At 41.0% G+C, this 27,499-nt stretch overlaps 1 protein-coding gene across 2 annotated transcripts in view; it reads right to left on the reverse strand.

Annotated features, from left to right (window-relative positions):
* NEURL1 (neuralized E3 ubiquitin protein ligase 1) overlaps positions 1-27,499 on the reverse strand; it is a 136,278-nt gene that overhangs the window by 63,961 nt on the left and 44,818 nt on the right. The window contains exon 1 of one of the 2 annotated variants that reach the window (XM_053389315.1): positions 8,278-8,461. The exons of the other annotated variant lie outside the window; for it this stretch is intronic. Within the exon in view, the coding sequence (XP_053245290.1) occupies positions 8,278-8,311 (34 nt within the window). The 5' untranslated portion in view covers positions 8,312-8,461. Of the gene's footprint in view, positions 1-8,277; positions 8,462-27,499 lie in introns of those variants that run through there. 2 annotated transcript variants of the gene reach the window in all.

Genomic DNA, 27,499 nt, shown 5'->3' on the forward strand with positions numbered 1-27,499 from the left:
AGGTATTATTATTTATTTTAATGAGGCAGTGTTTTGAACTTGGGCAGTTCCCTTTTTAGACATTTACAAGTCAAATTGTATTAGGAAAATGTGCCTCAGAGGTGGACAAATATGCAGACAATTGGGGTCTGAGCTACAAATGCTGAGATAAATGGAATGGGGATCAGTTTAAATCCAGAAAGGTTAGGATATTATGATGTAGCAAACATACAAGATGGAAAAATTACAAGACACAGAGCAGCTGGGAATAAAACACAACAGATTCAATGTGGCCTGGGGGGTAAGGGTAGAGTGTGTGGTATAGAGAGAGATTTGACCCTGAGAGCCAAACAGAAAAACTTGGGGCAGATCCACACCATAAAGCATCTCCAGTGCACATTTAAAGCACATTACTTCGCCCATAGAATCCCGGGGAATGTGGTATCCCCCTCACAGAGCTACAATTCCCAGCACCCTTAACAAGCTACAGTTCCCAGAATCCTTTGGGGGAAGTCATGTGTTTTAAATGAGTGTTGACTGCACTTTCAATGTATGGTGTGAATCTGCCCTTGGTGGGCTGAATTTGGCCTGGGGTCGTCGTCCCCGTACACTGATTTTCTGCTGTTAATGATAAGTTTCCAAACTATAAATGAGGTGCTTGATATAACTGGTAACATAGCTGAATAACAAAATCTGCTGTTTGTCACCAATACTTTGTTGGTGGATATCATGTTTACAGAGTGAGGTTAATGCCCAAGTGGGAAGGATATGCATGCCCAATTGCACTGCTGTCAGAATCTTAATTCATTGTGAACCATGACCGGCAAGAAAATCCCTGGAAGATATGTGCAAGTTATTCACATCCATGCATGCATATTGCTGCAGCTTTTTCCTACGTAAACTAATAAAGGGGTAGGAAGGGAAATGAATTCTTGTCTATTTCAGACAACAAAACGTCAACAGTCCAACTGTGGCATTTAAAATGTTGCTCAAGCTTCATAAATCAACGCAGAGGGCCAATTCACGTAGCTATAAAGATCATGGCAAAACGTAGCTTTTGGCAGCTCCCCACCCAGGCAGAGTTTGCTGTATACATTTCAGTCATCACTATGTGGAGTCTTGTGATGTCTCTGCAAACAAACGAAAATGCTGGTTTGTTGCAGAATGTGGTATTCCACACTTGGAATACTGTGCAAAGCCCTGATCACCACATCTCAAATATAAGACTGTAGAGCTAGGAAAGGTGCAGAAAGGGGAAGCCACAATAATGAGGGGACTGGAACAACTCCATTATGAGGAACAATTACAATGTTTGGGGCTTTTTTAGTTTAGAGAAAAGGCGAGTAAGGAGGGATGTGACAGAGAGGTATGAAATTATGCTTGGTGAGAAGAATGTGGATATAGAGAAGCTGGTCTCCCTTTCTTATAATACCAGAAACTGGGGTTTATCCAATGAAACTGGAAGACTCAGGACAATTAACAAGAAGGACTACTTCACACAGCACCGTTAAACCATGAAACATGCCAGTATAAGATGTAGTGATGGCCATATGGGCTTAAAATGTGATTAGACAAATTCATGAAGCGTAAGGCTGCTAGTCATCGTAGCTAGGTCCTAACTCCAGCATCAAAGACACTGTGCCTCTGAATATCAGCAGCTGAGGGACAAAAGAAAGAGTCATGGCTATCCAACTGTTGGAAACAAGATGATAGACTAGATGAGTCTGGTTCAGCATGTTCTTTGGTTTCCCATGTAAGATTTATTTGAAATAAACTTTAACCATAATATTATGATTCTGTGAAAGTTTACATACAGGGGCTTTATGTTGCAAATGTGTCATTCAGACCAAGTTCCTCCCTGTGCATGATTGACATGTGATTAACAACCCATTCCACTTTTAGTTTTAGACTCCCACCCCCATGCACATCAGTGAGAGGTCTATGATGTTTTCTGGCCTCTCTGCTGAATAACTGTTCCCCTCATCCTCCACTGTCACCCCCTCACCCTTTCCCCATTCTGGGCACGCACTAAGGTATTCTTGTACCTATGTGCACATACTTAAAACAAAAAAACCACACAAGAAGTGCACAAGAACGCAAGACTGCCATAATTGCATTTCATAATGGCCAAAACGGAAGCATGCGCTTGGGGTTGGAGAGATAACCCATTTCAATTTGGGTTTCTTCAATACGGAGGTATTGGGCAAGCCTGACATTTTGCTATAGTGAAATTCTGATGAGCAGGTCTTGCACAAGACATCTATATAGTGATGATTTTAAAATGTCCCAAGGTAATCTCCCACATATGTTGAAATGGTGAAAGAATAATTCCTCCAAACTGAGTTGTTGGAATTCTGACATGCCTTCTGCATACAGTAATTAATGGAAATAGGAGCACTTGTATCCTTTTGGCTAGTAGAAACAAAATGACTACGCTGTGCTCAGGTGAGAAGCAAGCTGAAGTGGGGTAGGGCAACAGGGGCTACCTACAAAAACATCACCGCATACATGACAACTCTCTGCCCCCTTGACTTTCCACATTAGTAGTAACTGTAGATATTTAATGGGTTGTTTTTACTTAATGGATTTTCCACTGTAAGAGGAACTTTGGATTTAAGGGGTTTTTTAATTAAAAAAAAGTATTAGTTGGCATTTTGATAATGACAACATCATGTGGGTAGCGCCCAAATCTTGAGCGGCACCAGCTCCACAATAAACTTCTGCCTGGAAGCACCCTAAACAAAACAGCAATGCTGAGTGTGTGTTTTAATACATAATTTTAAAATATGCAGTTTACAATATTTTTATTTGCTTTTATTTAAGGAATTTATATCCCACTTTTCATCAAAAGAAGTTTTTTTTCTTTTTTAAAAAGAGGTAATTGTACAGGAAACATTTATCACAAAGGTTGGTTGTCTTGTTGCTTGTTTTCATGTTATGAAGAGTCATACAGGCAGAAATCTCTGTGGGAAATAGTTACCTGATTTTTTTTTCTTGGTAAAAAAAGACATCCATAATGTGCCCTATGCAATGAGAAAAACATCTAATACTTAAAATTTGATTCTTTCTTTTTTTTTAAACTCAGAGAGAAATGATACATTCTTGTGATCAGAAACACAGAACTGGGAAACAAGACCCTTGGTGTCTGTTCCCGGCTCTGCTGAAGACTGGCTGCATTTCCCTTGTATGTTATTTTCAATATCATTGCACTGCACTCCATTTATAAAGTGTATGTTTACTATGAACAGCTGTTATACTAGACAATAACTTTTAACCCGCTACCATAAATGGTATAATTGCAGTACCGTGTGCCTCCCTCCAAGACCAAATGTTAGCTTATAGGGTGGGAAACAAGTCATCTGCTTTCCACTCTACTAATGGCTATTGCTTCTGCCTGATCTCATGTTAAGGTAAATAGTCTTCTCTACCATCCAAAGAAGGGTTATTCATAAAACAATTATTGGGCAACTTCATTTTGTTCCTCCAGCTGGCCTCATCCACACAGCTACAACACGAAGGTGGTCACTTACGCATCACCAAAAAAAGGGTCAGCCAATCACCAGAAAAGGCACCAATTTGCATATTATTTAATGTGCTGATTTATGCACACATTCAGAAATGAAGACTATAGTTTAATTAGAAATCTAATATATCTCAGCACAGCAGGGAAGCCTGCTGTCAAGGTGCTAAACTTGATGGGATGAATTAACCTTCTTATGGTTCCTTATTTTTAAGCTAGACTTGGACTTCAAATAGAGGCCACTTTCAAAGAGAGGACCGTTTTCTGAAAGCCTTTGAAATAGGATTGTTCCCTGCAAATTAGGACATGTGTCTACCCAAACAAGATGCCCAATGTTATTCCATCACTGGGAATTTATACTGAAAACATAGTCAAAGCCACTCCTTCTACTCCTGAAGAACTACAGTGGTACCTCTGGTTGTGAATGGGATCCGTTCCGGAGCTCCGTTCGCAACCTGAAAGGAATGCAATCTGATTTTTATTTTTTAAAAATTTATTTAATGGATACGCTCTACAGCAATTACTTACTGAACCAAAATCAGTTATACGATAGGACTAAGTGGGGTGGGGGGAACAGTTCCTTGATTATTCCTTCTTACTTACACCAAGTATATTCCAACGAAACATAGGACAAAATAGCACAAATAGTACAGAATATACAAAATCCAAGTTTTTTAAAAATGGGAACAAAAGTTGTTTGAATATGCAACTATAGCCCAAAATAACTTGCTTTAAGAGCATTAGAGGAGAGGCAGAAAGCACACTCATTTGTAGTTAAATGATTTATGTTTATCAGTGATTGGTAAGACGGCTGCTGTAACAGACACACTAATGCACTTAGGCTCATTTCAATATATTCAAATTGTATGCTCATGTAGGCATGTTGTGTTTCAAATCCATGTCACATTCAGGTTATTTAGGTAATTTAAACTGAACATTTAAAGAACAGTGGTTGATAATCAGCACTGAACAAGTGGGCTTCCCATTCTTCTCTTCCCCTTTACAGTCTCTGCCCCCTATCCCAGTCTGCTCAACCCTCCCGAGTAGATTTCAGATGTGTAGGGACTTCAAGGGGAGGAGCAATCCATTCTACAAATGGTATACGTTCCCCTAATGGATGATATACCGTGTAATATTCCTTCACTTTCCATATGCAAAGCATCACCACGGTTTGCACCAAGTTTAGTCTGCGATAGTCTAAACAGTTTCTGCCTGTTGTGCACCTATTCTGTATATGATGACAAGATCCAAGACTTAGGCAGCAATCCTAAACATACTTACTAAGGGAATACTCCCTACTGAATACAGTTGAACTTATTTTTGAATATCCATACAAAGGATCATGCTGTTCAAAAGAATCAACCCCGACTCCTTTCATTATCATGGTTTTCCTTTCATCATGCATTTTGGTTTTTTGAAATGTACCTCCTGTCTTTCTGATCTATTCTAGTCACATTCAAAAAATAATTAAAATCAATGGAAAACTGGAAACAAGAGTAAAAACGCATGTCAATATTCTACATATCCAGGGAAATTGTTTGAACAAAAAAGTTTTTAGCATGTGCCAAAAAGAGTACAGCGAAGATGCCTGCCTGATTTCAATAAGCAGGGAGTTCCAAAGATTGATTTGTTACAAATGCTGAATGGGTATTATGTCGTACCTGTAACAATGGCAGTTCCGCAGATTTAAACAGTCAAGTGGGCATACATGGGGTAAGGCAATCTTGCAGGTAAATATCTAGCTGGTCCCAAGTTGTTAAGGGCTTTATATACTAACATCAGCAGCTTGAATCTGGCTCGGTATTAAATTGGCAAACAGTACAGATTTCTGACCACAGGTGTTATATGTTGACAGGGACTCACACCTGTTAGCAATTGTGTTGCAGCATTCTAAACTAACTGCAGTTTCTGAGTCAAACAAAAGGGGAGCCCCAGAGCACCCTGAAAAAAATAATATGCGCTATATTCCTGTTCTTGATTATGCAACACTGCAAAGAAACGTAACACAAACTGTTTGGGGGATATTTTACTACCATTGCCAGAATGTAGGTGTATCTCATAGTAGCAAAATGCCTCGTTTAGTGGTGTCAGAAGAAAAGAGCCACTTAATCCACTTTCTTCAATCAAGTTCTCTTTTAAAAAACGCAAGGGACTTTCCACTGACTGGCTGAGACAAAAAAAGCACCCCACTGACAAAGAGCAAAGATTTCTTGGGTTTCTTTAAAATGTCCCATGCTCTTTGGGGGGGGGGGTGTTTTCAGAATGAAAATATTTTACAGGTTTTGTACATTTGTTTCCCTGGATCAGTCTTTATCTGAAAAGTTTTACCCCAACATTTCCCATTGGCTGGGACAAAAAAGCACCCAATGGCAAAAACCAGTAAGATTTCTTTGTATTTTTGTTTATGTTTGTGGTGATTTTTTGCTTCTAGTAAATGGTAGATGGCTGAAATTTGAGACACTGTTTACTTCTTTGTAGGTGACAATGCTCTAGAAGAACTTATTTTATAGCTCTACTTCTGTGTAAATTCTGCAAGGAAGAATGCACTGGGGCTAGGATTCTGTGCCAGAACATTAGTTAAGGAGACAAGATAAATTGGAAAAGGCAAACCAGGACAACCTCTAACCCAGTGGATTAGTCTGCGTAATCCAGAACGTACTGTAAATCAAGCAGAAAGCAGATGCATTACAAGAAGATTCCTACAGCACAGATAGCTTCATATGAATTGAGTAAGTACACAGGCCCAAATACATGGAAAAGCAAGCCTCCATGTCCCCAAAATCCAGACTTATGAAGCAATGAAATCTAGTGGAAATCTCTTCCTGATCCAAGATATGAAAATCAGCCAGGACTCTTTGCAAGTAAATTTTATTGATTGAGTCTTCCATGGAAAACAATTGTAGCTGGGCACCATTCCGTGCCATGCAACCAACCTCCTATTTCAAACTGTAGCAGTATCTTATGCCGCAAACAAAGATGCCCCCTTCATAAACATATCCAACTCCAACTTGAACCCAATGAGGTTCTTCATTCTCTTGCTTCTGTAAGAGTCTTAAAAGTTCTTGTTTTTTTATTTCTAGCATGGTTTTTCATAAGTGGTCAGTTTGTAGCTATTATTTCTTGTGTATGTAGATTTCTTTATAGTTCTTTCCCCTCTATGGTGGTAGATTTAGTATGTCTCTGTACCTCCTATTTTCTAAGCTAAGTTTTTCCCCTCCCCAGAATGAATAAAGCCAAGAGAATGAAAGCAGTGCAGTTGTTGGGTGTCTACGCTACACAGAAGTAGCCATTGACTGCTGCATCCAAGCAGAATCATATACATTTACACAGACCCATGGGAGTATTTATTCAGTCAAGATTTCCCCACCCCGCGAAGTTCACCAACAGATTGATGGTTTTAAACAGCAGAAGAAAATCCAACCCTTCTTGCTGGATTTCTCATTTTTGTTATGACAATACGTAAACGTTATTTTGCAAACAATACGTGACATGTGATACACTGGGGGGAAAGGGCAAAAACTTGGTTGGACAATGAAAAGCAAACGATTAAAACTGTCGTCAGAATCCACTGCAAGTGATAAATAAATAAGCTAGTAGGCTGGTTTACTGTATGAAGACTGTAATGAAGTATGGAAACACAACAAATGAGAACAATCCTACCAACATCTCATATTGGAAAACAAAATTATATATCATATGCACTGTCACAACTTCTGTACAAAGGCGCAGTTTCAATATAAACCTACTCTGTTATTTTCCTGTATTGAAACTGAGTTATGGGCCCCCATGAACAAATGTTTTAGATAAAAAGCACTTTATCACTCAACATAAAAAAGTTTGAAGAGAAATAATAACCCAAAAGAATAAAGAGGTTTTGTATGAACCCTATTATGCACCATCCAGTCACAGTTAAGCCCTGTCTGTCCCCATCAACTTTGATGAAAATAAGTTAAGCATTTGGTTAACTCTTTCACTGAAATCAATGAGTCTGAAATTATGGTAGCATCCTGCCCATGACAGCACCCATACAGGTTCCCTTCGCTGAATCATATAAAAGCATGCAGACGCCATATGATTTTGTCCCACATCCTAAAGTTTTTCATTCTCTGCATTAACCTGCTTGGAACACTGCAATACTGCACCCTCGTCTCCTATGCATTCCAGTCCATTATCCTACAAAGACATGCAGCATACTGTACTAAATGGATTTACAATGAAGCAGCCTTTTCAAGCCTCCAGCTGTGCTGTAAACCAAATACAGTTTTACACACAGAGCGCAAAATCCCACTATCGGAGGAATCTTAAAAAGATGAAACCCTGATCCATTTTCTGAAATGAATGTTTCCTCTGAAAGCCCTGTAAACTGTCTTCATGTCAACGCCACAAACTGTTTGTTCTCTCTCTCTCTCTCTCTCTCTCTCTCTCTCTTTTCCCTACAGGGTATCAGAGCAGGAAGCAGTGCTCTGCAGACAAATATTTGTCCGAAGCAATAAAACAAAAGCGACATATCGAATTAGATCAGATAAAACACACACATAGAGAGCCGTCTAAGGATTCTGCATTTAAAAAGAACATCTCTGGCAAGAAGATTTCTCTTTAAAGGAAAAGGCACCAAGTGAGAATCAGTTAGGAGAGACTACAGCTTCTTTGCTGTAGCTCGGCTTACCTTTCTGAGCCATATTGTCCCCTGCTGCGGAAGGGTTAGGCAAAGGGCATGAAATCTACCCAACATTAAGAATTTGCTGTCTAAACATCAGTGCTGCTGGCCAGCTCCTTACCGTATAGTGTGCTTCTGGTTAGCTGTCCCCCCATCGTACTGCGCAAGGTGGCTTGGCTACCTTGCAGTTTCTCCTCTCACTGGGCAGAGATGCAGAACTCTAAGCATGCAATCATTGTCAGCATGCAAGACACAGGCACACTCCGACACAGAGGGATTTAATGACTCTCACATAAATAACACACTCATGAACACACAACAGAAGCCTGCAATCAGCCTCCACCCACTTTCCAACCCTCACAGGCTCAGCAATAAGCAGAGGCATATGTCATGATTATTTACATAAGGAGGAGACTTGTGACTCCAAAATAGCTAGAGAAAACTCAAAGCGTTTTACAGACACATACAGCACCGCAGCCCCAAAGAAACTCAAGGGCACCTAAACATGCCCTGTCCGTCAGCCTTTATTCTGGTTTCTCGAATCTGGGATCGCAACTCTGATAAATCGTTAGGAAAAATATAGTTGATTTCTTGGCTGTTGAAAGCAGTGGCTGCATGCCTGTTTCTAAACCCCAAGGTACCCTTGCTTGCAAGCAAAACAAAGCCTTTGTCTCTGTGAATTTCACTGCAAACACAAAACAGATTTATTTAGAAATCTTAAGTCCAGCTGTCAATGAAGCTTGCTTTTCACCTCCATCATTATGCAATTTAAATATAAAAATGAAGTTTTTGAAAAGGAGAAATACTTCCATTCAGCACATCGCTCCTACATATATCTGTGGGTATGGCAGGCAGAAACCCAAACTGAAATAGGTGCATTACCAGAAATCATTGGCCCAGATTCCTCTGCTGGTTAATTATTAATTATTTAAGAGCAAGGGAGAAGTGTCTGAAATGCAGAATGGTCCACCCTGGACTGTAATAGCAAAATATTTTCCTCCACCCCCCTCAGACTAGCTTTTGTGGCATGACTGCAGGCTCAGCTCAGACACAATGCAGCCTGCTCTTCAGTCCATTACCTCCACTGATTGACTGCAGTGAGCGTTATTAAATGCACTGAGTTGTGGAGGCAGGCTGGTATGGGCAGGGTGTGGGGCAGGGTTCAAAGGCATGAACCCCCATTCTGCCCCTCAATGCTTTGGTGTAAGAATGTTATCCTTCCCCACCTCTATTAACAAAATAAGAACCTAGCTCTACCAGAACATAAAATCAAACTAACTTTACACTGAAGTTTCAAGTTCCAGAACAAGCACAGTGTTATGCAAACCACGGTTTGCCACCTACACTCTAGCTAAGAAAGGGTTACAGTCAAACCATGGTTATGCAGACAGTGCAAGTAACAACCAGTTTCTTCACAGGTACATAAGATAGTACAGGCAGAGAAGAGTTAGATTAAACAATATGAGTGAGAACACATATAACAGGTGCAATCTGAAGAGTCGGGTAAGGAAGCAGGAAGCAGAATGCCTTGACTGAAGGAGATAGAGTTCTCCCAGGAAAAATGTGGAATGTCTATGCATCAGCCAATGAATTATGTGTAAGCAAGAAGAAATTGCATTATCACCCCAAAATTGGTTGCTTGGTTAAGCCACAACAATAATGAATGAGGCACTCCTATAAATGACAACTCTGAAATAAGTCCTATTGAGTTCAATGGAGCTTAGTGCAAGATAAATGGGTAGGGGCTCGCAGCCTAAATTCCTTTACACATATACTCTTGGCATTGTGCAGTCTTGGTTGATCCTGATCTCTGCTTGTGTAAGAATGATATTTTATAACAAGAACCAATTTGCTACTGTAGTAGTTCCCTCACCTATCTTGACCCAACCTTGAAAGCACCTTACCAAATGACCTTTGTACTTCTGGATGGCAATCTAACAGCCAACAATTTGGAAATCACTAAGGTAGGATGGAATCCTTAGCTACGGAAAATCCTGAGATGGTGATACTAGGTCATCTTCAATTGCCTTCCGGTCATGCAATTATTTGATAAAGTCAGTGGCAGCTGAGACAGTTCCTTAGCCTGAGTTGAAGATATCTTCTGCATTGTAGAATAAAATGAGTTTGAAATATGAGCAGGTTACATCATTTTCTGTGCAAGCTTTTCAATTCATGCAGGGTTGCTACAAATCCTCTTTTTTAAGGGAAACCGAAAACCTCCTTAGAATATGCAGAATACTCTTTACTCCAGGATTTTAAAAAAAAAATCATTGACAATTGACCAGCTGCTGCTGTTGTTGATGATGATGATGGTGATATTTCCAAGAAAAAAAGATCCTATAACCTTCCTGGGCAACTTGTTTGAGTTTTTAACTGCTTCCCTAATCTTTATCTTAAATCTATTTCTCTGCACCTAAAAAATGAACTTTCTTGTCCTATGACAATCATCTACACTACTGGTCACAGATTCTCCCTCCATCTGGGAGGGATTGCATTCCAAATGGAGGTTCTCTATCCCTACCACATACCGTTCCCTATAAAACACCGCAGGAGTAAGACAGGGTGCTAACATTAAGAAACTGCAATAGTTCCTAGTGTTAAAAGCCCTGAGATAGCTTTACTCTTCATGAACCAGTAATAGATATATGTCCTGAAACACTCTCCCTTCTGCAGTTTGCATTTTTACAACAGTTTCTTGGCAGTCAGAGTGCCTGCTTAATTCTTCTGCTGCATTTCTAGCAATACTGCAAGAGCAGTGCTGTAGCTGCATTGCTGAAGCTGCAGACTCAGCAGCAAATTTCAGTACAAAGGCATGCACAGGGAGAACCTGGGTAATCTGTGAAAGAAGACCTTCCTGTCTTTGAACACACAATTAAATTGCCTATTTTTTATAATAAAAAAATGTGAAATAATTAAGTATGTTTCGGTGGACATTTGCTTGTACAGAAGCACTAGATTACCACTGCAGTAGTTTATTAAAAGGCATTTTATAAGCAATAACCAAACCTTTATTTACATCATAGAATTTCTGCATGATTGATGACTAGCAGCTGAATGAATGGGCACACTGCACTGAAGCAGCATTGCATGTGAGATAGGCATGAAAATTATATTTCTGGCAATACACAAGATTGTGTAGGGTGGCCACTGCTCTACTTTACAGAGAAGTTAGAGCAAGGGGAGGGCTGGCAGTCCTCCATTTGAAGGAGTCCTCTATTTTGAAGGGCTGTCTAGTCCACACTGGTTTAAAGATAAAGAACTATGACAAGTGAGATGTTTCCTGTCAACAGTTTGCACCTGGGCAGCAGACCCCTTGTCAGTCTTAATCACTATGGTGCAATATATTTTATTTCGACTTAAATTACAGTAATCATGTTTTCAATCTATACATATAAATCAGCATATACACATTATATGCAGTTCTATTTCCCTTTCACTCTTTTTTAAAATAAATGAGTGGGCCCCCTCCCTCACCTGGCTGGTAGTGAGAAAGACAAAAGCTGGGGTGGAGCGTCCCTGAGATGGAATGGAAGCCGGCAGAAGCCAGAGAGCGACAGCCATGCTTGATTTCTGCTTAAAACCAAGGCTGTGATTACAGGAGAAGAAAAGATGTCTTGGTGTGTTAATGCTGTGAGCCCTGCCATCGTAGGCTCGGTTTGTATATATGTGTGTAAATAAACCAAATATCATAATGACAACACAGTCTCTGCTGTTTCTCATTACAAGAAAGTCAAACTCTGGGAAAGCACCTCAAACCCCTGGAATCTCACACTGCTTGGAGGTTGGGTGGCATGCCATTCACAATGCAATGTTTCGCCGCCTCCTCACAGACACACTCACAAACACAACCATTCTCTTTTTCCGTGTTCACATCTAACTTTTCCAAGCTCTTAATTAAAGTAATTAAAGCAATTATCCAATGGATGCAATTTAATAATTTGCTTCAAGGTTAGCTTTTAACATCCAGAGTCATTAGCAACCTGACTTTGCTCCTTCCTCACTTATTAATGGGTTTATTTTCTCTCCAATACTACTAGTGTAATTATTTTTAAAGGTACCACCTTTGGCTGTTACTGTCTCACTTGTTTGTAACTTGTTGTCTCCCCTGCTCTTTGAACTGGTCCCATTACGCCATTCACTGGGTTTTCCTTCAGGCTTCTGTTCCTTGAGAAGCCCCTCGTGAAAGCACGAGGAACAACTAGCAATATTATGACAGCTATTAAAGTCACAGAGGGCTTGTTAAGCACATATGCCTTCAGGCGCTCACGGAATTCAACTTCAGCACTTAGGATACCTAGGGTGATGTCCAACTAAGTCATATTCAGAGCAGACCCATTAAAACCATGCCCATTAATTTCATGGCTAATATTGGACATCACCCCTAACTATACAGTGACAACTGGTTTTTCCCCTTAGAAAAGAAATATATATCTATTTATGAACTTTCTGATAGTAAGAGCTGTTTGACAGTGGAACAGACTCCCTTGTGAGGTTGTGGGCTCTCCTTTCCTTGGATGGCCATCTGGCATGGATGCTTTAGTTGAGATTCCTGCACTGCAGAGGATTGGACTAGATAACTCCCGGGGTCCCTTCCAACTCTGTGATTCTATGATTCTACACACACACACAACACGCACACACTCCCCTATTAGTCTATTGTTATTCTAACTTTTTGAGTTTTCAATAATTGTTAATTTTTCAATTGATAAAGTGTTATATCTTTTTTTTGTAAACTGCTTTGAGGTTTGTTTGTTTGTTTGTTTGTTTGTTTGTTTGTTTTACAATCAAGAGGTGCATACATTTTATGAAATAAATAATTCAGAGATTTTAGTTAGGTACTTCCTGGCTCACATCCCATTCTCTCAGCCATGACACCACACTAAGCCATTTTGTGTGCTCGTTTCTTTCAAGCAAAACTGATGTGATTTTTGCACAAAAGGTTCCAATTTCAAGTTTTGTTTAAAGCTTCATCAGATTAATACTTGGCCAAGATTTATTCAAGATTTATACAAGCTTTATAAGATTTATACTTGGCCAAACCCAGAAACCCCCTCTTTCCTCCATCTGCCAGCTGAACCCCAGCTTCCTCTCTGCATCTTTGCACAACCTAAGACAACAAGATAACATAGAGGAGCATATGAGCTGGAGACGATGCTGTGGTGTTTCACCAAAAGATAACAGCAGGATATCCTGGTCATTAGAGGGCCCATTTCAGAAGGGTAAATATTTGGGAATGTGTAGGCAACATAAATTATTGCCTGCCCCCATTATTCCATCTTTGTTTTGTTAGCAATTAAGGGAATCCATTCCTTGCCTGGTCACACCTGTCTGCGGATGCGAGATGAAAAGTAGTCACGTACAGGCCCAGTGGCTGCCCAACTCCTACTGCTTCCCTAAGAAGGATTTCATTTCTTCCTAAGTAGTCTCATCTTTACTCTCATTCAGACATGTGGAGGCTCCTCCGAACAGTGAATGGAATCACACATGCTTGGAGGAAGTAGCATCATGTTGGCAGACTCCTTCACCAATCCTCCACAACCCTCAGCAAGTTCATTTTTCAAGCCTGAGCGTCTGCATGAGGCTCTTAGGTACATACTGTTAATGCTTCCTGGAGCATTACCTGCAGTTTCTGAACTAGACCAAAGAAGCTCAAGTCACACCAGAGTTCTCAGTTGGGTCCACAGCTAATGGCCTTCCTTTGACCTCCATTTTGTCTGCTCAGAGGAGCAAAGTAGCCCCGAAAAACAAAGTGAATATATAATTAGGGATAATCATTGCTGATAACCTCTTGCTAAGGAGCTACTGTGGGAGAGATATACCACCTTCAAGCCCTGCTTGTACGCTTCCCGGGGTTATCAAGTTGGCCACTAAACTAGACAGATATTTGGTCTGATCCAACAAGCCTCTTCTTATGTTCTTATGATTGCTTGGACAGTGGGAATCAGAAGGATGAAAATGGTGTGCCCAGCCATACCTAAATGATGAAACAGGGACAATGGGGTAAGTTAAGGGTAGAAAATCTTTGCTAGCAATTATCTTTGTGGTATTTGTACTTGGTAAAAACCTGGTGTCAGTTTCATTTGGTTTTGCAGTGCAAATGGCATGTGTCTCAGCTGCAAATATTTGTTTGCATATATGATAATAAGGGCATCAGCTGTCTACATTTTATTTTTAAATCTACCCTTTTACCACCATTGTGTGATCTGGTTAATGGGAAAGTACATTGTTTCTAGTACAGTGGAATATTCACTTCAAATATTCTAAGAGAGTTGGAGACCAACTGGCAGTGCAAATACCTGATTCCAGGATTTACCCATTGATAACCTTGTTTGGTTCCTAAAACTGTCGTGTGGACAATTCAACATCCTAATTCATCTATTCTACTTTAAAACCAAACACAGAGTAAAATGAAATCAGCAGCTTCAGCAGCCTGACACAATCTGGGATTAGTTTTGCCAAATGGTCACTTCACGGGAGCAGCAACAGGGAGCATGGCACCATTGCAAGTATACCTTCTTGATACACATGGTTTTTTTACAAACACATGCTTCTTACTCTCATAAGCCTAAAAAGCAGTGTGTAAAGTGACTGTAGGCACACAGGACAGAAAATCAGACCTATTATCCCGCTTACTTCTCCAAGGCTCCTGCTGACCTGTAGAAACTGTTCTTAAAAGAGAAATATATGTGTGATTGTTTCATCACGCTCTCACCAAATACTGGAAGTCCTACCCTTAACATTGCTTTATTTTATCCATTACTGGGGTACCATCTGCATAGCTGATAAAAGAGGAAAGAAGAATGAAGTAAATCAGTGTTGAGATAAGCAGTTAAAAGGATTTCTATGGCAAGAGAGCTGAACAAGCCTTCATCTAATTGCATGCAAGCTTACTTCGTCAGATTGCCATAACTGTTAAGGTCTGCAGTGAATCTATTTTAAAGCCCTGAACATTCAAGGTCACCCAGCAAGTATGTATGGTTATCAAGAAAGGAAATTAACATAGGAAAAGAACAAAAAAAGGCCCCATGCTCTTGGAACATCACCACATAATTTGAAAACCAATATTTTTCATAAAACTTCATTGCAGGGCAATACAAGAATTCCAGGTAGAATATGAAACCAACTCTATGTTTAAAGCAACTACCCAGACAACAACAAAAAACACTGTGACAAGTCATTCTCTGTCCTATGAGCCTCCCCAAGACAATCTACTGTTTGAACATTTTTATATTAACTTACACAAAACAAATATGAATTAGTGAAAAATAGCTCCCCCATTGTTCATCATGTTTTACAACGGGGGGGAAAACATAGAAAAGGATGCTTTTTCCTGTTAATGGGTAAACCCAGTATGAATAAACCTGCACTCTCCACTAGAGGCAACAGAGAGAGGCGTCAAACTCACTGAAGAAAGACTATCACAACCAAGGGACTTGATAAAGCTTCCACCGGAAGGGTACATTTGATCTACTCTGTACCCAAGTCCACCTGCAACAAGCCAAATGTTTTCTAATCAAACATGAGAACCAGCAATGTGTGGTGTAAACAGATTGGAAGAAACTTCTTTTCACTGGCCTGACTTGTCCCAATCCTGCTGGCTCCTCACACCGACGTATGCAAGACTGACTGACAGCTTGGACAATTTGTTCCACCAGAAAATCCTTGGAATAGACCAAATTTGCCAGAATAACAATATAAAAACATGGGACCCAATGGAGCTGAAGGATCTGTTTCTGTGGAGTTTTGAGACGTAAAAGAGTTCTGGGGGGAAAGGAGAACATCCATTGTGTTCTGTGAACCTGCAAATGCTCAAGAGTACAGAATGTCTTTCATGAAATGTTAGAGTCAAAGAGCCACATGCCACATTTGCCAACAAGGTCTGAAGAGGCATTTTTGCTTGAACATGCTGACCCCACCCCTGCTGCCTCCGATTAGAAACCCTGATAAAGCAGGGTTCTTGATCACGGGAAGGCTTGAAGTGTATTCATGTGAACATGCTTACAAGCCCTCTTACAAGCCAGTGAATGTTGCAAGATTATGCATGGAAGCAGCAGAGTCAGTGCACACAGCCCCACTGCTCCAACATGATTACAATTTCCAAATAAGGCTATGGTGAGGTCTTTTTATTAAGAATAATAATACATTTATATCTTGGCCTTTCCTCCCCAAGGAGCTCAGAGAGGCAAACAAATACACAATCTTAAACAAAAGCAAAGCAAAAGCAATCTAATAGTTACAACATTCTAAAAACAATCACAAATAAAACATATAAAAGCAGTTGCAGTAAAAACAGTGATCTCAGGGTTACCAGGAAGATACAAGTTTACAGAGAGATCCTCTAGTCTAGCACTTTATCATGCTAGCTCACCCTGTTATACAGCAGGTAACTTTCAGTTTCTCTGCTGATCCCTTGCACTGAGCAAAACTTCTTCCCAATGAATTCCTCACACTCCTGCCAATGCTACTGAATGCAGCCTTGGCTTTATACCTGCCTCTACAGATGGTGCTGGAGGAGACTCTTGAGAGTCCCATGGACTGCAAGAAGATCAAACCTCTCCATTCTGAAGGAAATCAGCCCTGAGTGCTCACTGGAAGGACAGATTGTGAAGCTGAGGCTCCAGTACTTTGGCCACCTCATGAGAAGAGAAGACTCCCTGGAGAAGACCCTGATGTTGGGAAAGATGGAGGGCACAAGGAGAAGGGGGTGACAGAGGACGAGATGGTTGGATAGTGTTTTCGAGGTTACCAGCATGAGTTTGACCAAACTGCGGGAGGCAGTGGAGATAGAGGTGCCTGGCGTTCCCTGGTCCATGGGGTCACGAAGACGGACACGACTAAACAACTAAACAACAACAATAAACAACAGATGGCGCTGTGGTCTAAACCACTGAGCCTAGGGCTTGCTGATCGGAAGGTCTGCGGTTCGAATCCTCGTGACGGGGTGAGCTCCTGTTGCTCGGGCCCAGCTCCTGCCAACCTAGCAGTTCGAAAGCACGTCAAAGTGCAAGTAGATAAATAGGTACTGCTCCGGCGAGGAGGTAAATGGTGTTTCCGTGTGCTGCTCTGGTTTCGCCACAAGTGGCTTAGTCATGCTGGCCACATGACCCAGAAAAACTGTCTGCGGACAAATGCCAGCTCCCTCGGCCAGTAAAGCGAGATGAGCAGTCTTCACTGCATACCTGCCAAACATCACACCTGAAGGGAAGGAGCAAAGAGGCCTGGGGCAACAGCATGGGATGGTGCAAAGGCTGCTACTGTCACAAAGGCACAGGAAGGGTCTACAGCAGAACAGGGCAAAAAGGAAAAGAGGGAAGAGGCAGTGACCTGAGGTAAGCCATGAATGAAGCGGTGAAAACACAAAAATCGCAAGGGATAGAGAGAGGAAAGGAACAGAAGTCACAGAAAAGAAAAGTGAGGCTGCACAGGTGACTAAGAAGGAAAGTTGGGACTAGCACTCATCCAGTTACCTGTCCATCTTTGTGGTCCTGTTTCCATATATACCACCATCCTTTTGGTTGGACAAACTGCTAGTACTAGAATAGTTACTATCCCACATCCATCTCAGCCCAGAGATATTACTTATTGTTCTATGTCCTTGAGTCACACATCTTGCAGTGGTACTCTCCTACTCTCACGGTACAATGTGGTCTGGAGTTGTAAAAGAGGAGGGGAGCTGGTGTGAGGACGGCCTTGCCTTGCTGGAGAAGGCTGGCCTTTTGGTCTCTTTAGATTGTGATCAGCAAACATTAAGGATTCATGCAACGAAACATGCTTAAAGACATGAAAGAATTTTCATTTTTATTTTTAAATTGTTGTGCCTGGAGGCTGCAGTTTACATACAAAGAATTTACTAGCTGCTATCCTTGAATAGGGCAATTTCCTAAATCACATGAAACACATACAGCTTGAAGAGACAACAAAAGAGCTTCAGTTTTGCAAATTTTTGCAAGTATTTGCAAGTTTGCTAATACTTGTGTGCATGTGCATGTGCATACAAAACAGTGTTTCACAACCAGGGACCATATGACCCCTGGGGGGACCCAGGATATTCCAAGGGGGACACAGGTGAAAAATGCATAAATGGGAGGCCATAGCATGAGGCTAGGGGCCACAGAGGGAAGTGAGAAGTGAAGAAGAAAAATCCTGATTGACTGGCTATCTGCTTGGCCAAGTGGGTAAGGGGGTGGCCCGCCAGGACCTAGCGCTACTTTTCCCCACATGCATTTTCTTGGAGCAGTCCTGGTTTGTTTCCGGCAGGGAGAGGGCAATCGCTGAGGCTCCCATTTTGAACAGTAGAGCCCACGATCCAGAATCCCCAGGTCAGGTAAGTGTGGTGGTGGGAAGGCAATGGGTAGGACTGGGCGAGCCGGAGCTGCTTGTTGCTGCCACCAGACTTATTTGCATTCATGACATTATAGTAGAATGAGTTCAAAATTTATAAACCAAAAAGGAGCAATAAATTATGGTTAATTCCTAATCGGTGATTTTGGCTGAACATTTAGGTGCCTATAGGGCTTTGGATTTTAGTTTGAAATGTTAATGTCTTTAATTCTGTTTTGTATGTTTATGCAGGTCACCTTGGGAGTATTTGGATCAATGGGTAAGGTCCAAAATAATTAATTAAGCAAAATGAGTGCACCTGTTTAGGTAGGGTTATTATTTTTATTTTGGGGGGAAACGTTCCTGTGTTGTCTTGGGAATAAACACATTTGACTTGTTGATAGAGCTGCATTAGGAAGCTGCATTAAGTTCTTCTTCATATTCTCTGTGAATACTTTATGAAGAAGAAGAAGAAGAAGAAAACTTATTTTCAGAAAACAAGACTTTCTTGAGCATAAAGCTTTCAAGCCAAGTTGAGTTTGTTCTGCTGTCAGATGATCCTTGGCTGCTGGCAGATTCTCAAGCTTTTGCCTTCTCATCTTTTGCATATTGTTTCCAAAGGATTCTACATGTAGGGCAACTGGAATCAGACTGTGTCATCACTTTTGCCTCCACTTGGAGCAGTGGCTAACCATTTTTCTGGCCTGCTTCAGCATTCACAATCCTCACCCACCAGCTACAACCCTTTTAATTCTCTCCCAAACCCCACCAAATTCAGAGTATCTTATTATAGTCTCCAAACTAGGGCTATTGTTTTGATTAACCATTTGCCGTTTGATTGGTTTAATTTAAATACATTTAAATATTACCAAATCCTCAAAATAGATGTTGTTCCAAGACATTGATGGAAATGTCAGATTACTTATAACTTGACAAACTGAAAGCCATGGTTTCATGGCAGAAGCCATCATTAATATTTTCTTTCCAGTTGCTATTGCAGCAACATAACCGAACAAAATAGCTTTTTTAAAAATATAATAATAATAAATTTCCGTATCAAATAAGTTGGGTCTCACCAATCAATCAACTAAAATTTTATTTGATTAGCCTACCAAATCAATTAAAGCTTAAAACTTGCAAGCTGTAACTTGCAAACCCTGTAGTCAATAATACACAGATTGGGTGAGTTGACACAGTACAGCTGCCTCAGTCTCATAATCTAAATTAGAGGCAAATGGAGACGCTCTGATATTTTCCTTTGCTCTATACTGCATGAAATAGATTTGTTGAACTGAAAACTTTAAAATCTGTCTAGTCACATGTGAACTGTTTACTACTTGCACTGGCATTCCTTGAACGGAATTGAATAACTTGGATATGTGTCAAGGAACGTATTTCTTTTTCTTTTTGCTCCTGCTCTTTTAAATAATATTCTGTACATGCGTCATCTAGTGCTCAAAGTCCATAATTTAAGATTCATATGGGTTACTTCTTGCCAGTGTAATGCTGTAGTCATAGAGGTCCTGAAGGAGCATGGTCCCCTCAGGGAGATTCTGTACCCAAGTTTAGAGCAACAAATGCACACCCTAGCCTCCTTCCTGCTTCTCAGCCAGGCTGGTTAAATAAGCCAGCCTCTTAACCCACAGACAGAAAGCACATAATTGAAAAGGGGAAAGAGAGGAAACCACAAAATACTCACATATAAGGAGAACACGGGATATTGCAGTATAGCACCAAGTTTGTCATAAGGCTTTCTCCTTTTGCAACAGAACATTCTCCTCCCCCTGCACATCCCTTAAATCTGTTCCCAACCCTCTAGAACAGCTATGGAGAGGTCATAGGGCATGTGGGGGGGGAGAGTTCAATTGTGCAAGTGGACCGTGGTAGTTGAATACTGCCCATGGTTATGATTCAAACTCAAGCAATGCAGCCGAAATCCATGAAATGAGTTTTCCCCTTTAACTCAAGACCCTGCTCCACAACCCTCCTTTTCCCTAGCTGAGGTGTGTCCTTGAAGTATAATTAATGCCTCTTACCTGCCTCAGTGGCAGGACCATGAGGTGAAGTGAGGCAATTGCCTCAGAGCAGCAGGCTCTGGAAATCTGGGAGGGGTGGCCAATCCGGCCTCCACGAGGCTGATATTCCCTATCCATGCTCTAACCCAGCACCCAGGGAGACACCATTTTCTGGTTCATCTCAGGCAGCAAAGTGTCTTGGGCGAGTGCTACTCAATGGGGATATGTACATGTAGGAACCTCTGACTTTTGTGTGGCCAGACTGTAGCCTACTGTCCAAAGGTAAGAGTCACTTCTACTCGCCTCACCCACCACCAGAAAGTGCTCTCCCCCCGAAAAAAAACCCTGTCTACTAGGAAATGCAGCTCTCTTGCTGAAAAGACTCCCAACACCCAGTACAAATGTTTACTGGTAGATGAATGACTGCATGCTACCATGCATGCTACTATGACTGGGTGCTATTATAACTTTTCTGGTAAGACATTACTACAGTTTAATGAAATTTTTGTTTTTGTTTTAAAGTCAAGGAAATGAAAGAAGGTAAGATGTGAAGGAGAAATGTGGGCGGGGGGACGGGACTGCAAGAGAACTGTGAGAATTGCAGGAAGGAGGTACTAGTTTACAGAGCTCTTAGATGAGAATGAACAGTTGCCTTCCAATAGGAACATATACAGATAAGCTAAGTAACTGCTAATAGACTGAACTTTGCACGACCTCCGCAGAATGAGCCAGTAACAACCATAATGTCACCAACATTCTCACACACCACACTGGAGAGGAAGAGGAAACAAACTGCCCAAGATTATGTATTATTTTAGAGCCATAGAAGAGGTTCTCCAGTTAAGGTGTGTTACATTTTCTGCTAAAGCATGGAAACATTATGTCTTATAAAACAGAGATTATCCCTTGAATTAGGTAGCCTTCCTGGGAAAGGGCTGTACGACACCCAAACTTTAGAAAAATAGCTGACCAAGCAGTTTTACATCTAGAGGCTGATGGTGCCTGCTAAGGCTATCTCCACTTTAATCTGACCATTCATCTGCCATGAAAGTGGAGCAGGGGTCTTGTTTATTGTGGAGGCAAATATAACAAACTTTCAGGTGAGTGTTGGCTTCCCTTTAAAGTAGAGGTGGCAGAAGTTTTTTGCTCATTTAAAACGGGGGTGGGAGGGAGCTTTGCACCAAGGTTTGGCACTTTCAACTGATATTTATTTTCAGATATATTGGCTTCCAGCTGAGTTTCTGCATTTTCTTCCAAAAATGTTGTGTTCTAAACACATATTGCCCAGGTTGTTGTGGAAACACTCCTAGAATGTCCAGCTGTTAAATGTCAAAACAGGAATTTTTTTTTGGCTTAACTAGGAAGAATAATGCCTAGCAGCCATGCTTATGTAATTAAGAGGGGGGAAATGTTTAAATCAACATGTTTTCAACAAAGATGGGAGACCTAGAACTCATTGCCGATATAGTCGAGGGCCAGATGTGGATGTCGATTACATGAAGAAAAATGTGGAGCAATTCTCTTCTTACCAGTAAAAATCACTGTCAAATGTTATCCTCATCTGGTGACCTGTTGTCCTCCTTAGAAATCCAATGGTTCAAACACTCTAATAAGGCTCTAATACCTCATTCTCCTGTGTGGATGATGCCTTTTGAGCTACATGGCTATTAGTATATTGGAGAGCACAATGGTGCTCTTGCCAACCCCAACTAAGGGCTTGAGAAGTGGTGCTATCACCTTTATAGGATCAAAAGGAGGAATCAAAAGGGGCTGTCAAACTCATTCTAGTTCAGGGGAGGACACATTAAAATAGAAGCAACAGCTGAAGTGTTAAATATATATTATGAGAAGAAGGGTAACTGTGCTAACTTTTACTGGCCCTGCTCTTATGCTTTTCATAGTTTCCTGAGTTGCAGAATTTTAGCAAATGAAGCTTTTCCTGGCACAGATATGAAGTGGAAGCTTTGCCTGTTTAATTTATGCAAGTCTGCCTGTTAAAGGTCTAGGAGCGAGGTCATTAAAAAAAGAAGATGGCAGCTATAGGCAGGATGGAGCAAAGAGGAGGAGGACTGGATAGGACAAGGTAAGTCAACTGAGGAGTAAAAAGCAATGTATTTGCAAAGATGAAATAAAAATTAAATGCATAATACAGAGAAGACTAGTACGGGTTTTTTTTAAACTAAGCACGTAGATTCAGTATATTAATATATTTAAGTAAACACCATTTACCTTCCCACCACAGTGGTACCTCTTTATATACTTGCACTAGTGTGCTTTCGAACTGCTAGGTTAGCTCCCTCGACCTAAAGCAAGATGAGTGCCGCACCCCATAGTCGCCTTTGACTGCAGTTAACTGTCCAGGGGCCCTTTACCTTTTTACATTTAATGAACTTAATCTGTAGGAAATGCATTCATGGATAGCTTTCCTATTTGAGTCATTAAGCAAACGAGTAAGCTCTCATGACAACAGTCGGTTTTTGCGTGTGTTGTTTTTTTTAAGCTACAAATTTATTGGTGCTGTTCAGAAAGGTACTAGTTACTTTATATCCTTCACATCCACACAGGAATGAAAAATGCCTAATGCAGATGTGTGTGTGTGTGCACACGCAAAATGCTGCTTACTTTCAAGTGTGCATAGGATTGCAACCTTAGATCTGCTAGCTGTACCTCATTTGCAGTTCTCTGAATATATTATGAAGGATACTTAATATTCTTGGTGAGGCCAGTATTGCACTGTATGCTGGCTGCAGACGCCTATCTAAATGGTTTTTGTTTTGAACTTGTGTCCTGTTGCCATATTCAGCAATACAATCTGATCCTGTCAATGTTCCAACAGCCGAACCCAGCACTGAGGGGGTGAATGAAAGGAAAACAGCAACTCTTAAAAGAGCATTAGTTGCTTGCAATTGTTTTCCTCTTAATCTGCCACTATTTCTATCTGCAAGCTGCAGAGTCCTGATGCAAAACACAAAACAGGATTAATTAGAGAAGGCTTATCAAGTGCTTTGCATGTTAGAAGAGCTACAACTCGTAAGACTTAAAGACAAAACCACCTAAGGTAGGGCTCCAAACAGAGGTGTTTGTCCTTTGGACGTGATGTATTTATTATTCAGTGAGTCTCCCTGTAGCCCTTCTAATCCGATAGGCAGATCACGTTTCTTGTGCTCTTCTTAGAGCACCTGTATATACTATTCCTTTTTCTCCCTCCTGGCCTACACTCTTTTCTACTAGGAATACAAATAGTCCACAAAGCAGATGACAGAAGACAAGCCGCAGACCACCTGTCAAAGAGAAGACTGTAATACTACTACAGTCAAAGAGGATTTCGCTCAGAATATGATTAAGACAGCTTAGAAACCAGCTGGCTGAAGGCAATCTGCGCTACCTCTGATTGCTTTAGTTCTTTGCAACTCTTTAATTTTGTATCTCACAAATCTTTTCCTTTCTCATAACAAAGATCTTCTAAGCTATCTCCTGCCAAGGAGGTTTACAGATACTTGCACACATCTATATGAAGCCTTCAGTTTTCTGTGCCAATTACTTTATAAATTATGGTGCTGCTTATACATGTGTCCTTTCAAAAAATATTTAATTTTCATTCTTTGTAGTTTTGAGAAACTGGAAAGCAGCAAAGCATGAAATACTGTTTCTGAAACATCACCACTTATCCAGAGAATCTCCCATTTGCTTTAAAACAAACTTCTTCCCATCATGTCTGAGGGAGCAAAACATTTGCCAAATGTTCAGGAAAAAATTATTTATTACTTTGTATTCCATCCTCCCCCCACCACACACACAAAAAATCTTAGAGCAATGTGTACACAATTAAAGGCACTGGCAAGTGGAACTTTCAGATAAAGTTGCAGATGCTGTGAAATTTACAAAATCTTCATGCTGCACTCCAGAATAGCAGCCATGTTAATGCCAAGACTCAGAGCAGGTCCATCACTAAGTCTGTGGCTAGTTTGACTCCATCTTGGGAATGAAGGGTTATTGTAAAGAAACATTATTGTAAAAAACAGGGTCCCAAATTTGCAGGAGGACCAGTGCTAAAGGTCCCCTCTGGCTTCTAATGTCATGGCCTTCAGGCCAGGCAGTATAGGGAAGCACCCATTTCGTGGGTTTAGAATCTACCTCTTTAAGAAATCTGACATTTCTTGAAAATTCTGGAATGTTGTCAGAATATAGACTTTCCCAGCCTTCATCAAGCCAGGATGGGAAAGGAGAGTGTATGGTAATTAAATGCTCTGTTGGGGAACAATGTTTCTATACCTTTACATTATTTCAAAGACCCAATATTGCTGTGGTGAATGAGCATTTATTCAATTCCTTGAGTATGCTGGAAAGCTAAAGTAATAACAAGCCCTCTTTGCATATTCTTCTTCTTCTAAGTTAAGTAAACATGCAAAAGGAAGGGGGGCACAAGCACACTAGCTCTACCATAACCCATCACCATCACTCGTTATGAGATAAAGGGTGGACTTTGGATGTGGAAGTCATCTGTACTCATAAGAACCTTGATTTATAGAGGAATATTTTGCTGCAAACAATCCATATATTTAAAGTACCACCCCCAGAAGACTCCTGGGAACTGTACTTTACCCCTCAATTCAGAGGGATACAGTTAGCAAGCTACAGTCCCTATGATTCCTTGTGGAGGTGCTCTGGATTCAAATTACAAGAAATGAAATACCAACTAAATATCAGGAAGAACTTCCTGACAGTAAGAATTGTTCAAAAGTGGAACAGACTCCCTCAGAACGTGGCAGACTCGCGTTCATTGGAGGTTTTTAAACAGAGGTTGGGTGGACATCTGTCATGGATGCTTTAGTTGAGATTCCTTCATTGCAGTGGGGGGGTGGACTAGATGACCCTCGGGACCCTCACAATTCTATGATTCTATGGTGCCTTCCCAGTCATTATAACTAAATGCATGGGTTGGCAATCAAAAAACCAAAAACCTGAGCTACACTGTTATGAACCCTAGCCCTACTGAACTGATAAACCGCACAAGCTTCACCACAGAGCAGAGTAAGACCTTTGCAAAGGAAATCTAAACAAACCTATCAGGATATTCCTATTCCTACCTGCTTTCGAAGAACTGTTAGAAGACTAACCAATCTGAGAAAGACTCTTACACAGTATAGGAGTTGAAAGGTGCTACAAGGCAAAGCTGAGAACAGAAACTTCCTTGCCACAGCATAGCCAAATGCCCTCCTAGCTATCATCTTAAAGGCAAGACTACTTCAAAGTTATTCCAAGTGTTGTCAAAGGGAACATCTGTGGCTTTTATGGCTAGTTAGGCTTCTGCTTAGCATTTTTCATGCCCACGAGGCAGGATTCACTTGTCCAATAGGAGATTTGAAAATACAATACAGGCTCAGTGTATAGTAATTCATGCTCGGAGCCTGAGCTCACCATTAAAATGTCTTTGAAGATATAATCTTTGAATTTTTTTGTGCTGAGGGAAAAAGCATCCCTTTGTAGTGAACGTTCCTTTAAAAAAAAACTAGAAATAATGGTAGGAAAGCCCTTTTTGGGAATGTTGTCAAGTTTAGCTGAATTCTACATTAGAAACATAGATTTGTCTATAGGTTGTTTGGAGAAGCTGTAATGCTATTAAATCATTGTGAAGTGCATGATCTCTGAAAACACATTGATACATATACCACACACAAGATGTTGCCCACCCCAGTAAGTTACCATATCTTCTCATTACAGTTGCCAGCTGCAAATCAAAACCCCGGTTTCCTCCACTGCTGAGCTCTCCCAGCAGCCATGGAACCATACGGATTCATCTTATGTCTTCCTCAGCAAAAGTGGGGTAACATAAAGTGAGCTATCCTCTTCTCTATTGGGTATATTAGAACAGCTCCTGACATGGTCATTGCAACATATATGTCCCTGCAGCTCACACCCTTCCCAAGTATCCACTGGAAGATCCATGTCACACAAGAGGAGCCCATGATGTGGAGCTTGAGGACTTCCTGGTGGTAGTCGCTCTCATGTTCAGTGTATCTTCCTGCTGTGGAGAAAGAACTGCAAGCATGCGCACAAACACACACACACAAAAGGAACAGAAAGGAGACTATCCATCTAGAATGGGCTTCAAAAGAAAGACAATCCAGCAACAACTGTAGTGAGAAGAGATTGGCAAAAACAGGGGCAGCCAGAAAACACAAGGTAAACAGATCCACAGGACTTTGCAAAGAGTAAGCCCAAGAAGGCCAAGTCAATGGGCGATGACTTGAAACCGAATGGTCTATAGGTAGAATCTGCCTTGCATGCAGAAGGTTCCAGGTTCAATCCCCAGCATCTCCAGTAGGAGATCCTGGAGAGCTGCTACCAGTCAATGTAGACCAGCCTTTCTCAATTGTGGGTCCCAGATGCTGTTGGATTAGAATTCCCATCATCCCTGACCACTGACACGCTAGCTAAGGATAATGGAAGTTATAGTCCAACAACATCTGGGGACCCACCATTTAGAAAGGCTGGTTAGCCTATAATGATCTAGATACATGGGTGTAGCCAGGATTTCTGATGCCGGGGCAGAACCAAGCTATCTGTGATGCAATTAGTCAGTTAGTTATTTTTTTTATTTATTTACTTGATGGGGGGGCAGCTGCTCCCTCTATCCCCCAATGCCCAGTGGGTCTATCTCAGTATAAGGCAGCTTCCTGCGTTCCAAAGGAGCTCACTCACCAGACTCAGCACCCTCTCAAAATTCAAACTGTGCCCACTAGTCTAAAAAGATTGACGGCTCCTGGTGTATACAAAGTGTATTATGGGGTTGGGGTGAAGGTGGGGAATAGGAGAGAATAGTAAACACACATTTATAAAGCAGTATTAGTAAGTAAACAAATTGCTGCAGTAGCACATATTCAGCCTGAAGAGATGCCAGGAAAATAAGGGAAACTAAAATGAAAAGAAATGGAAGACTAGGGCACTGATGCAGACATATACAAAAAAGTTAATGCCTTTCAGCATAGGGGCCAAAGCAGATGTGGA

Source organism: Podarcis raffonei, chromosome 5 (assembly GCF_027172205.1).
Source record: "Podarcis raffonei isolate rPodRaf1 chromosome 5, rPodRaf1.pri, whole genome shotgun sequence".
Taxonomy (NCBI): Eukaryota; Metazoa; Chordata; class Lepidosauria; order Squamata; family Lacertidae; genus Podarcis; species Podarcis raffonei.